The following is a 13,962-nucleotide window of genomic DNA, read 5'->3' on the forward strand; positions in this document are numbered from 1 at the left end:
AATAGAATATTGATATTTAATTAAAATAAGATTTAATAAAATAATTAGGCAACAGATGTTAATGCGCAAATACGTACATCAATAAATAAAATCAAACTAAGTCCGCTTTCGACACTATTCCATATATAAATTATTAGAGCATATACTTAGTATTTATATTATATAACAATTATATATAACATTTATTTTATGACTATTCGTTATGTAATTACTACGCAACGGAAAAATTGCAAAACAAAAGTTTAAAATAAAATTTTTCTAAATACAAAAGAGCTCTTTATTTTCATAGTTGTGTAAATTCATATGATTTGTATTTTTTTAATAAGATTGATGTTGAAGATATAGCATAATTTGAGAAGGAATTTTGTATTTTATTATGCTAAAATAAATAAGAATAAAAAATAACTCATAAAAGAGAAAAATAAAAAAAATATCTTTTAATCAAAATAAATTATTTAAAAATTATCTTTCTATTTGATTAAAAAATATTTTTGTACTAACGTTTATCTTTCACTAACAAATTCTAAATCTTTACTGCAAAAATAAAACGTGAGAAGAAAAATACTAAATACTTAGGTAGGTAGGATAGAACGTAACATTGTGAGCAAAGAGGCAGATGGCTACAGAAAGAGGAAGGACACAAAGAAGGTTTTATGTATCTCAGGTAAATATCTCTAATAAATACTATGCTCCGAAACTATATATGAAAACGTAAACAGAACAAAAAGTTGGAAAATCACTCCACAGGTACGATCAAAAATTTGGAGTTTTACTTTAGAACTGAAAATTTTTTCCTGTTTTATTTTTATGTATTCTCGAAACTGTTGCACATAAATGAATGCAAAGAGAAAGAATAAATACATTTCTATATGTGTGTGTGTGTCTATAACTTAATAATAAATTTCTAAAAGTTAGCAAATAATAAGTCATTCAGGCAATGAATTGAAAGACACTATTTTTACATTTTTTTAACGCAATAACTTCTCTTTCCTCATATGTAATATTACAGCAATGTTTGATAAGCAATGTGAAGTGCAATGAGAAAATTGTACGCATTAATTACACGAACCTGAGTAAAAGGCAATGGCTCCGACGTTGCACCGCAAGCCCCACAAACGCTTTGCTCGACAAGCGTCATGGCAAATTTCTGATGCGGCACACAATGCCTTGCGCTGCACATATCTTCAGCCTCGCCACTTGCGATGTGAAGATGTATACGTAAGAGAATGTTTTCCTGAAATTGGAAAAAAAATTTTATGATAGCCAGCGCACATTCCTTCATGTTTTCTGTCGCAATTCGCAGCCTGTCTCTAGATACAAGGCCAAGTTGAATGTACATAAAGCAAAGGTATACTTATCACCGATATTTTTTATAAAAATAAAGTATATAATTTTGTTATTAAAACAATGTATGGTCGTCATCCTCGCACGTTCAATTTAATGCGTAATAAAGGTACGCTAGCCAGCAAATACTATTAGATAAAAATCTCTTGCATTTGAGAATATGCACAATAACGGTATGCCACGATTATGTTACTGTCCTTGCATCTATTGTACGTTTTCCCTGTGTGGGTACCAGCTTGCATTGATATTATTCAGCCGGCTAGTGTTGACATACATACGAGTATACTAGTGTCCAACGTGACTGTTGTGCAAACGAGAAAGTAGTATACCGACGATATTTGCAAGGCTCAGCTAAGATTATTATTGCTTAGTCCAATCTCTATAACTAGGTATCATTAGAAACATTCGATCAGCCTCAAAATATTCGATAATGAAAATGGTGAGTTTCTGCCTGCACCTAAGAGCGAGAGAAAATCCCGAGGGAGAGACCTCGATTTGACTTAATTCTATTGCACTTAGTATCTAGGCCTTTCATGCCATGATACTTTCTATGTTATTAGCAAGAAAGTTTCATTATTTGAATATATATAATATAAATTTTTCTCAATTGCAGAGGAAAATATGTATTTATCTATTTCGCATTTCTCTAATGTAAGTTTCAAAATTCAATTACAGAAAAGCTCGGTGTTCATAGATTCTTATTCAAGACCGTTTTGAGTATTGTTTTAAGATGTGACAAACCAATCGCGAACCGTATTAGTACTTCAAGTCATTACTTCTGACGTTCTGAGATTTTGAAATAAGAATCAATTATGAATATAACCGATCATAAAAATCGTTTTACTAATCGAGAACGCGAGCTGACGAAAGCGATGAAAAAAAAGTGTATTTTAGTAACGCAAGCGCGCTTTAATACGTTTAGATCGATTGCCAATTCGCGAATTGCGTTACACGTATCAATATCTCGCTGTTTCGATCAAAAGTAATGCACCTGGCATCTGGAAATGATCGGCACTTACGAAACATTCTGCCGCGTCGTCCATAAAACCAAGCTGAAACCTCTGCTGATCGAGAAAGCTCTCGGCCAACGCACGGCGTAATGTGTCGGGCGGCAGAGCACTCTCTTGCGAAAACTGCAGCTGCGAGAACAGGTCCTGAAACAAGATAATGTGACGAGGATTTAATGCGCGAGCTACCAAACGAGATCTCGTCGCATCGACGAGATCCGCAAACAATAAATATTAAGGTAAGCGTAATACAGGTCGAGTGAGGACATATTGTTAAAAATATAATTCTATTCCTGTATATACACACAGAGAACATTTTTTTTTTTAATAAAAAAAGGACATTTTCTTAAAACCATATCTTTTGATGTAAATAATTGTTTGTTTTATTTACGGAAAAATATTCTCTTTTAAGTAAATAGACAAATCATCTTACGCATATAATTTTTATATTACTTACGTTTAAATAATTTTACAAATAAGCTAATAATATTAAACTTAATTAAATAGTTTTTTTACAATAAAAAATCTGATTATCTCGGATAAAAATAGTCTAACAATAAATATTTTCTAAAACTGTAAGAAAAAATTACTACTAATTAAAAATTACCTCATTCATTTTATTTTATTTACATAAACATTTTAATTAAAACATTTTTAACGTGGCTAAGTAAATAAGTTATTTGGACTATTTCGTTAAATATTTTTTTTGTTTTAAGATATTTTTTCTCTCAATGTATATAACAAAGTAAGTAATGTAAAATTTGTTATAATTCATTAATATTTAGCTCCCTTTTAGATCAAATAAAGATCAGAGATTCATTAGCTAAACTCATTTAACTATCAATATCTCGTATTTATTAAGTTTGACATTCTGATATAAAAGAGAGTTCCGTGACGAACAAGTTCAGAATATGAAAATGTAATGGAATCAACAGGTGGAATAAATTTTCATCATATTATGTAAGATGAAGAGGTCGGTTTTAGTCTAAGCTTAACGAGCCTGAGCGTTGAGAACACCGAGTCTTAATTCTATTATAACAATTAATATTTAAGATGTTTCGACATAATAATACATTTAAGTTGTAAAATATTCTTCATTCGGTAAACATTTTTTTAAATTGTAACTGTGGTAAACATAACATAAATTTTTTACAATGATGAAATGAAATAAAATTGCAGCTGCACAGCTATGAAAAATTCATTATTAAAGTCGTAAACTGCTATGAACGAACAAGTGAAAATCTTCAATGAAAATATAGATAATAAAAATGTAGATAATTACAGACTTTGGTAAACATTTCGTAAATAGACAAAGAAGAAAGAAATAAACTTAAATTTTCTTGCACAGAGTTACGTTAAACATTACGTCACCGCCAATAAAGCCGTTGGTTCTGTGATAAAATCGCGTTGTAACGCTAAACCTACCGCATTGCTCCGTTTCTTTCATTTCCCTAATCAACATATCTACTGGATAATCACGGTGCATAGATAATTTTGTGAAACGCAAGCGATTTTGCAACAGGGAGATGGTGAGTGAAGAGTTCCCGAGTCGACGGAATACGTGGTAGGACATCGACCATACTTTATCTCGATTTTTACTACATCGGTCGCCGTATGCCACCGCAATGATACATGGCAGAGGTCAAATAAAAGTACCGGACCGGTCGTAATTTGCGACCTATCAGCAGCAGCCGGATTCTAATAGGTTTCGTAACGTAATCCTCCCCTCCCCCGCGATTAGTAAGTGGCGATTACATCTTACATGTAGAAAGTCAGTGCTGCGCTTCAAGGTACTTGCCTAACGCGGCATTTCGACAAAAATGTCGGATGTAAAAGGAAGTAGAAAAACTGAAGAAACTCAAAATGCATCAAGTTGTAGATTACAAATTTGGTTTCTTGCGACTTGCAAAAAATCTGATAAATATTTTATCAAAAAATATGTCAAATCAATGAAGTAATAGAATAATAAGGCAGAACTGATTTCTAAGATTTTCTGATGAATGTCAATGATTCAGTCGGAATTCGTGCTAGTCATTCTGTCTGTTATGTCTGTTGCGTCTGAGTGGCAATCTAGTACGCTACTACGTCGATTTGTGTCTGAAGTGAAATTCCTCAATGAAAGTTACTGCATGTCGTGTACTAACTGTCTACTGGTAATGATGGTAGTGACAGATGTGGTACGAGTCCCGGTCGGCGTAAAAGCGATGATGGTAACGGTGTCCATGTGCATCAGGAAGAAGAGAACGTGGCACCTGTTCGGAGACAGGTTTGTCGCCCGGTACAGAAGAAACCGGCCGGTTTTAGCGTACGTATCAGATATTGTGTTAGATCAAGTGTGATCGTCGAACAAAAGCGGTGTTATCGGTTATTAATGTTGACCGCCTATTTCTCGAAACTTAATGGAGCATTTCGAGATATTGTTTATCGTGCAGAAAAGATGGCTGTTAAAACAATAGAAAATAACTTTCAGAATTAATAATCTATGATGTTCATCTGCCTTCGCGTAGAGAAAAGAGAGAGTAAAAATTGTAACTACACATGTTTCTATAGAGACCTTCGCACGATCAAACGTTCTCAAGCCACGGTCTATAGTAATTTAAGAGAAACCATACGCGTGTGGATTGTCTTAAGGTAATTAGTTTAATGACTAAATTCATTATCGGTTATTCATTGTAACCAGATTAATTAGCACTCTTGCTATTAAGAGGACGATTCGCAAAGAGCTCTAACGCGGCTCTCTAAACTGTGAAGAGATCAATTAAGTATAAGCGTACTTTTTTCAAATCGTTCAGCTCGATATTGCAGACGGAGTCTTCTTTCTCCATACCACTGTCTTCTCCTTCTTCTTTGATTTTATCTTCCATCTTAACTCTTGTCTCATCGCTCTTAATTTCCTGATGAGACTTGGGTGACGGCGGGGATGTCGTTGGCACGGATATCGTCGCCGACCCATTCTGACGAACCTTTATCCACTTTAACATTTTTACATCTTCCGTACACTCAAGTCAATTATGTAAATTTCATTGTTTTTATTGCACACTATGATTCATCTTCATACTTTCAAATTTGTACTGCATAATGGATTTATTAATTCCTTCGAACGTCGATGCGCTCCGAAATGGAAATAAAAAATATCGCAAGTGCAAAATGGTATATCTTCCAAGCCGAATAAAGACAAATGCGAACTGGGTAAAAAACTCCTCATGACGGATTCTCAGTGCGACAGCGTTGTTTGCAATGTCTACACGCGACACTTTACTTGCTCGCTTGATAATATCATTTGGTATATTTGCCCTGTAACTTAACGCTATATTTTCCCTTTGTCGATCTTCTTGCTTTTTAGGCGATAACGTATACCGCTATCTCTTCCGTTTGAGCCCTCGTGCTGAGTTTCATTAAAGATAAAAATTAGTGTCGACCGTTTTTTACGATCCTTCTCGTATCTTCAAAATGTTCTTGCTCTTTCATTTTCGAGATTGCTGTATGATATCGCAATGCGATAAATGCTGCAAACGTTACTTTATGATATAACTTTAAATAACGCTGCAATCACGATGCATCAGATAAGAGAATGTTTAAGAATATAAAAAAAAGGAGATGCGAAGGTTGACGATGAGCAAGCAGCAGGCGAGAATCAGAGAGGCAGATGTTTCTTCATAAAGAACGAAGGAAGAATCGTATCCAGCAATTGCATATACCGGATATGCCGGCAGAACCCGTTGCCAGATGAATCGTAGGATCGATTAAAAACGTAAACTCGTTTAATTGACGAAGTTATCCTTTCCATTCGCAAACTTCGCGTTATTGTGATAAACTCGCGGTTCCAATATCATCTCGACTCCGAGTAGCGAGTCTTCGGTGGATCCTGAAGAATATTCTTTAAAAACTTATCCCAATTCGCAACAACAATCGCTTGAGAAGATTAGCTGCAAGGATATAAAAGAACGTGCGGTAAAAAGTCTTCTTGGTAGATCTTCAAAATGAATAATTTGTGAATATTATATGAGAATTTCTTTAGACTGCATATTTTTTAGACCAAGTGCAGAATAATTTTGCATAAATTTACATTTTCTCGAAATGATGACGAAGTTGCTCCATTGGATGTTAATATTTGAGTCGAATGTTGGCGTGGACCACTTTGTTCCACCTCCATGTACCACGTGCTCCTCTCCTTCTGCCGCGTTAGCTTCTCAAAAAGACGCGGAACAACTTCCTTTCGCAACTATCGCTGTTCCATATCTTCGTATCTCGATGTCCAAGATTCTAACACAGGCTATCCACCATTATTGCCTAACCACACATACAACACTTATTGATCTTCCTGTAAAAGAATATTACAACACCATCACGGAAGTAGACAATCCCGCATATTTTTTCCTTGCGAACACTTTAAACTCCAGTTTTGAAGCATCAAGAAACACACACAAGACTGAAAACGTTTTCCTTCGCACAGCTTCAGCAGTTTCACAGTTTAAACAGCACGTTCGCACGGAGAAAGGAGAAGGAGCACGGAACTACCTGCACGCGGCGTCGTGCACCCGTACCTGAAGCCAGCGACTCACGGTGTGCTGGCGAATATCCCCCACCCTCTCCTCTCGTTCTCTTCGTTTTCTTCTTCTTTCTAAGGGGCCATACAGTATCCCCTTTCTCGCTCCATCCCACCTTTCGATAGACCCAAGAAGTCAATGACGTCACCCGTTTAGCTGTCCTACGTTCACCTACCTACCTGAACCACCACAGCAGCCCAACCAGGACCGTATCTCTTTGAAGATTGGGATAATCCATTTTTCAAAAGAAGATAAAATTATCTAATCGTTTCTTTTGCGAAAAATATCGATTTCTTTTTAGTTGTCATTGGAGAAAATTCAGGGTGAATTTATTTTTTTATACAACGTAGCATAGTATTTTTAATTTCTACCTTGTAAATCATATTGTATGTCGTATTGTAGAATGCACTAATTTCTTGGCTATGACTGAGCTGAACGCGAAGCTGTTCCGCTATTCGCATGGCTTAGCTTCGCGAACTAAAGACGTAAGTGTTCTTTCGATGAAAAACAAATCTAGACCGTACGTATGTTCAAAATCGGAACATAAAACGACTTGAGACATCATTAAAACATCATAAGGACATCATTAAAACATCTTTTAGACATTTCTGAAATAGTGTTTGAAAACATCTTTAATCATTTTACGTCCTCATTTTGGACATTGCGTTGTCTGGAAAATTCAGGTCAAAACAACCAAGAGGCCTTTCTACTTAATAATAAAGTATCGAAGATAAAAAAAACCATGTAACTTTTTATCTCAAAAGATCTAGATCAGGGGTGATTAACCACGTCTAAAGGTATATGCGCTGTTGAAGAAAACTTAAAAATGCCAAAAATGACACATTAATATAATAATCATACTCTATTAAAATCTCTTTTTTTTAGCTCTTTTGCTGCGTTTTATTGTAGATACACCGCACAATTTTTCTTAAAACATAAAATTTGCACACTTGAAACATTTATTCTTTCTTAATTTTTCAATAAAGCTTAATATTAAGTAAACAAATTCAAAGGACTTTTATTATAAAAACATTCAAATTTGTAATAATTTACTTGAAATATTAATGTTTATAATATTTTTAATTTGTAATAATTTACTTTAAAACAAATATAAAACAGACACAGTAAAAGAAATAAACTTTATCAAGCAGAAAAAGTTCTTTTGCTTTCAATGCAAGCGGAAAAAGTTTGGTCTTTTTTTACAAATTCTGTAACAAAGTCGAACACCAAAAATTTCGAATCTCCAAAATATCACGTCGGACAAAAAAGTTGGCCACCCCTGGTTTAGAGAGAAATCATTATAGTAGCGTGCAACCAAAAGATCATGGTAAATGGTACAACAGTAAACGATTACGCAATACATGCAATTTACGCTATAAAATAGACCAATACATGAATTAGATTGTGTGCTTGTACCGAACTAAAACAAAGATATTTTATTTAATGTTTCATATAGCATATTGCGGGGGATTAATTTCATGCGTGCCCAAGTACGTACACACACAGTATCAAACAGGAAATTGTATCTATTAAATCTTGGCAACATTATTTAATCAAGAAGTGTGGGCACTGTCATGTAAAAAAGGTAGTCACTTACGTAGAAGGACTTGAAACATTTCCTCCCTCGTTTGCAAGACAGGATGCAAATGTAGTTAAGTTTGCTTGTAAAATACTTGACTCTGAACGAGTATTAAATGATAATCTACCTGTCTACACTTTCAATCTTATGGGAAATCTCAGCAATTGAGTTTGTTTCAAATATTCTTCGGGAAAATAGCTTAGCAACATTAATTTTAAATAACAAGGAAGAGCAACAAAAAATATAAAATTAAATATAAAATGTAAAAGATTGTTAAAGGAAAGTCAAGAATCAAAATAGTTTGAGTTGACTTCCAGTGCTCCGACACGCAAGTTCAAAGGAACTATTAGTGGTGACCGGAAATGATCCGATAATAGCGGGAAATTATGTCAGGTGTCCGTAACCAAAGTGGCAATTTGTAAATGTGTCTCTATAACCACAAATCGTTGCGGCGCGTACAAAAAAAGTGTTACAAATCGCGTTTTCAGCAAGATTGAAAAATGTATTGCATATTTTTTTTTTAAGATAACGGTTGTTCTTTGGTGACAGGAATACTTTTAATTGAGCACTTCCCTAATTATGTATACACAGTTATCTGTTATCATCGTCATCAAACAACTAACTGTATTCGGAATACGAAACATAGAAAAAATTATACTGAAGTAAGTACTGCCGATATGATCAGTGCCATGAAAGACATTGTACGGTTCATATCACACAGCTGCATCGGAATTGAATTCTCATAATGCAACGATTATATACATTTTTAACGTCGGCTTGTCAGAAAATGCAAATAGATAAACAGGAAATGCTATAGAAGGAACTCTCTATCGCCTCCTGAATAATCATAAAGCTAAATTATATTGTTTGCACATCATTAAAAATTCTGTTCCCTTCCTGATTCAGCGTAACTTGTCTCAGTCACCAATAATAAAACGTTGAAAGTACTTGTATTATTAGTTGAAATATTTGTAAGATAAAAAAACACATTTACCGATAATTGCAAGACTTACATATTGTTAGAACGTACATACTTAGGACATTCCTTACAAATTGACAAATCAAAAAAGATTGTATCACATAGTAAAGGGTTCTCAAAGGATTCTCGCGCCCATCCTTCCTTCCTCCCAAATGCATTCATGATGAATCATCTTAGGAATTTCATACGGGTTAAATTCTTCGTCGAATACAGATATTAATCATCATATTGGTATGCAACAATGTAATCTTCTTTTAATACTTTTATTTGTAGAAATTTGATTTAATAAAAAAATAATTGAATAGAGAACATCGATCGAAATGTGAAAACTCGACATAAACAAAATACCTCACAGGTCACTAGATTTTAATGCTGATATTTATTGTGTGATTTTACATTGTATGATTTTTCAAGTTCACGAAACTGCACGCCGATTATATTATTGGTCTCAAAACACAGTTCCAAGTTAAACAGGAAATAGTAATATTATGTTATTAAATTGAAAGTCAATTTAATAATAAACGATACTAAGTAAGAACCTTTACCCCCTAAAAATAATAAATTTTTAAAATTTAATATTTTAAAAAATAATTAAAATAATGAACTTATTGTAATATTAACAAATATGTAGAAGTAAAATTAATTTACAAATTTACTTGTATTTTTTTATACGTTATAAATATAATTTTCCAGAAATCTTATATAATGAAAAAAATGTTACAATGTTTATTTCGAAAGATGACCAGGGTGAATAATGAACTCTAAAATGAAAACACGTTTCTCCCCAAGTCAGTAACAGGTAGATCTTTTATGTGAGATATAATTTCTAGTTAAGGTTTGGGTCTCGTCCTATGTGTAAGGGTGGGTCCTAAAAGTTACCTGTACGATAGCTCTGACATGAAAGGCAATAAAACCCAAACTCGTTTGGCAAAGCTGTTATCTCAAATACCAAGGGCTTCGTCTTTGTTTCTAAGTTGAAATTACGTTACCTAATATTAAATTGTCTAATTATAAATAATAATGTAAACAATTTACATTTGATCTAAAGATTCAGATAAATACGCTTACAAAATTGTTACTTATCATTTGCATTTAAATCACATAATTATTGTCACATGAATATTCTCAAATTGTGTAACGTTTAGGTATCTAGTAACGTACTCTCTGCAGAGAGTAGGAAAATGAGCTTTGCTGAATTACTTTTGAATTGCAGTAATTTTGGGGCAAAATTGCGCCGGTTGAAAGACAAATCTGGTAACAACGAAGCGTACACGTTCTTCCGACCGGTAATTGTTCTTGCGAATCGCGCGCGCCCGGTACCCCTACACCTGAAGCAATTAACTCTCGAGATTACTAATTAACCCCGTGAGAAGATTGGTGAGGAACTTGCGTTTCCACCTACTTTTCGAATAGCCTCGAATGCGCGACGTTACTATCGCATCTAACTTGAAGCTTAGTTCCTTCTCGTGGTAAATGAAACAGTTGACCTTCCACGATAAAAGCAGACAACGCTTGCAATGATGGACCAACGCGCGATTATAGTTGCGGTGTTCTTCGCCAATCGCGAACGAAAACCGAGAGCATCGTTGTCCGTGGAGCATCGATCCCGTTACAATGGTTATCTCTACATGATTACAAAGAGCATGACAGAGAAAATAATACGATAGCAAATAAAGTCAAGGCTCCTATTATATCGGTTTGCGCACAGCGTAGAAAGAAGGCAAAATAAATATATGTTATATATTAGAAATATACTGTAGATCTTATTGATAGCTTTCATTTGAGAGTTAAACATTTCTGAATGAATCGTATTATATTAAGTTGTTGTACATTAATAATCGTGTATCAAAGAGCATTAACAATTGTATAAAAATTCTTAAAGTTTGTTAACATTTCGTGTATTTATTATATAAAGTATTAATATTTAATTTAGAAATATATGCTAAATAATATAAAAAACAAGAAAAAAGTTTTTGTAAATAAATGGTGTATATATTCAAGTAAAGGTAATTATAATTATATACTATTATGTAATAATTACTATTATAATAACTATATAATTACTCAAGTAAATAATGAAAAAATTGACATAAGTTGATACCGTAATTATTGGTTGAATAAATTTCGTTTGCGTCACACAGATTTAATATATACGTGCAACGGGAATAGCTTGAGCGTTGAATGGAAAATAATAAGCTCCCTCACGCGTAAAATATCAAGATTTTTTATCTGTTAGGCACACCCCATTTTCGCTGTTACCCTGTTACCGTGGGATCATTTCGAAAGACGATTCTCATTGAATCTTTTACACAGTGTATAAAAATTATCTGGAAAAATACTCATACAAACAAAATCTCTTCTTCGTAATAAAAATTGTCCTAAGTACTGTTTCCTTTTGTAAGAACGTCAAGCCGCCAGAGGTCATCGATACGTAAAAGTGTCAAGGCAACGTATTATAAAAGCAACAGCTTAGAACATTTGTCGTTGCATGCAAGTACTGTTATCAACATAATTAAAAGGGGAAACAAAAAGAGAAAAGCTATGATGAGCATATTTTATAAACTACTTTTTTGCGTATTTATAAAAAAATGCTTTAAATTTGTTCAATCATATATAAAAGAATAAATGATTGCAATTAGAGAAATTATCTTCTTCCGCAATTTTGGTTTACTTACCTTAAGTGCGCAGAAAATGCAGGATTCTCGCATGCATGCATGTCCGGAGAGTTCTCTGAAGCTTCGTCGAAAAATGTCGAGATGCCACAAGACCTAAAAAATAAAATTAAAAAATTTTTGTGACATAATTTCTTGAATTTATTTAATTATTTTTTTTTTACTTCTTAAAATTTCTTATACTTTCCCAAGTATAAGAAGTAAATGTTATCAAGAAAAAATACAGCAAAAAAAAATAATTGTCATATATTAACAGTTATATTCGAATTTTACGTTTATCATATTTGCATAATATTTATCATTTAAATTTTTAGAATTCACATACGCCAACATACATATAGCGCCTGCATCTATTTTAATTTTATTACATGTTTTTAACATTATTTACGTTTTTTTTTCATATTATCACTTGCTATGTGTGGTTTGACTAAAAATTTTGACGTCAGTTTTGAATGAATTTATCATATCCCCTATATTAGCGTACAACACCGAGTCAAGTAAAGCAACACGTGGGTGTACACGTAACACAAATGAAAATGTAAATGTGTCGAAACCCTTTATGGCATCGATCTGTAGCCATATACGACAATAACCCAATGCGAGCGCATTATTATAGCAGGGGAAAGTAAATCACAATTTCCGTGCCCATGTCCTGCATAGCGGAACATGATTTCCTCTTTTCTTGTGTCATGATGCGAAACAATATTCGACACTTTTTAGAGTTAAATTTATATTCTTTTGTAAAACTTTCCGCTTTAACATTTGAATAACCGTACAATTTTCATTAAATATTTATATCAAAGTTTACATTAATACTTTTAAAATAAAAACATAAATATCTTATTGGAATAAAACAAATTTTGTCTAGTATTATATACTTAATAAAAAAAATCTATTTTTATTTATATTTATTATAATTTCAATAATTTTTTTTATCAAAATTATAATAGTAATAATAGTAATCTTTATTGCATTATCACATCAAGCACGTCCATCGTAATTCAGAATATGTTTTGTCTAAAAATTTTTAAAAATTTAAAATTTATTTAGTTTTAACATAAAATTGTTAAATCAAATTCCACTTCTCCTTCTGTACCTCCCCCCTCCATTTTTCTCTTTCTCTTTAATAAACTTTTTAAATAAATTACTGTTACTGCACGTATACTGCTTTCTCATTGCAGCTATTAGATACCGTAAATGATTATGCACTACACTTTTTTCCTTCAGCAAATTTACGGCAAAGTTATAATTTCATAAAGCACACTCGTCTCAAGTGTACTTCGATACCTGTTAATTAGTTCGCTACTCAATGCGCGAACCAATTAACGGCAGAAGCCTGCGAAAGGCTCGAATGTAACGGTTGTTAATGCTTATTAATCCAGCGATTATTTATTGAGCATATCGTATAGCCAATAATTTCTAATTAAACTCAGTAAAACCTCATACAATTATATTGAAAAAGTTTAAACAATATAAAAATATATGATCAAATTTTTAATACTTTTATATCCATAATTTTCCATGTGCTGTCATCATGTGCATCAAATATTTTTATATGGTGTAAAAAAAGATACAAAAAAAAATCAAAATTTATTGTGATATTAATTACATTAGCATGAATTGTTTAATTATTTTCTATTTATTGATAATATGTCATAAAGCAATGATAATTAGCGTGTAGATATAATTAACGTGTAACTAAAACACAAAATATGCGTCGTGATTCTTTGCATAATTTAATGTTCACCCAAGCGTGTTAAGAAAAAATTCAAGAACGATCGCATGAATTGTGTCTGATGAGAATTTCAAAGTGCTCCAAATACCTAGTTACTGC

General features: G+C 32.9%; 1 protein-coding gene across 3 annotated transcripts in view; it reads right to left on the reverse strand.

The window, feature by feature from the left end:
- LOC105197942 overlaps nucleotides 1-13,962 on the reverse strand; it is a 74,639-nt gene that overhangs the window by 7,988 nt on the left and 52,689 nt on the right. For 2 of the 3 annotated variants that reach the window (XM_011164556.3, XM_039446857.1), the window contains 3 exons: nucleotides 12,132-12,224; nucleotides 2,364-2,498; nucleotides 1,070-1,234 (listed from right to left, as the gene is read on the reverse strand). In XM_011164556.3, the coding sequence (XP_011162858.1) occupies nucleotides 1,070-1,234; nucleotides 2,364-2,498; nucleotides 12,132-12,224 (393 nt within the window). Of the gene's footprint in view, nucleotides 1-1,069; nucleotides 1,235-2,363; nucleotides 2,499-5,125; nucleotides 7,776-12,131; nucleotides 12,225-13,962 lie in introns of those variants that run through there. The other variant, XM_039446854.1, reaches the window with a different exon arrangement.

Source organism: Solenopsis invicta, chromosome 1, assembly GCF_016802725.1.
Source record: "Solenopsis invicta isolate M01_SB chromosome 1, UNIL_Sinv_3.0, whole genome shotgun sequence".
NCBI lineage: Eukaryota > Metazoa > Arthropoda > Insecta > Hymenoptera > Formicidae > Solenopsis > Solenopsis invicta.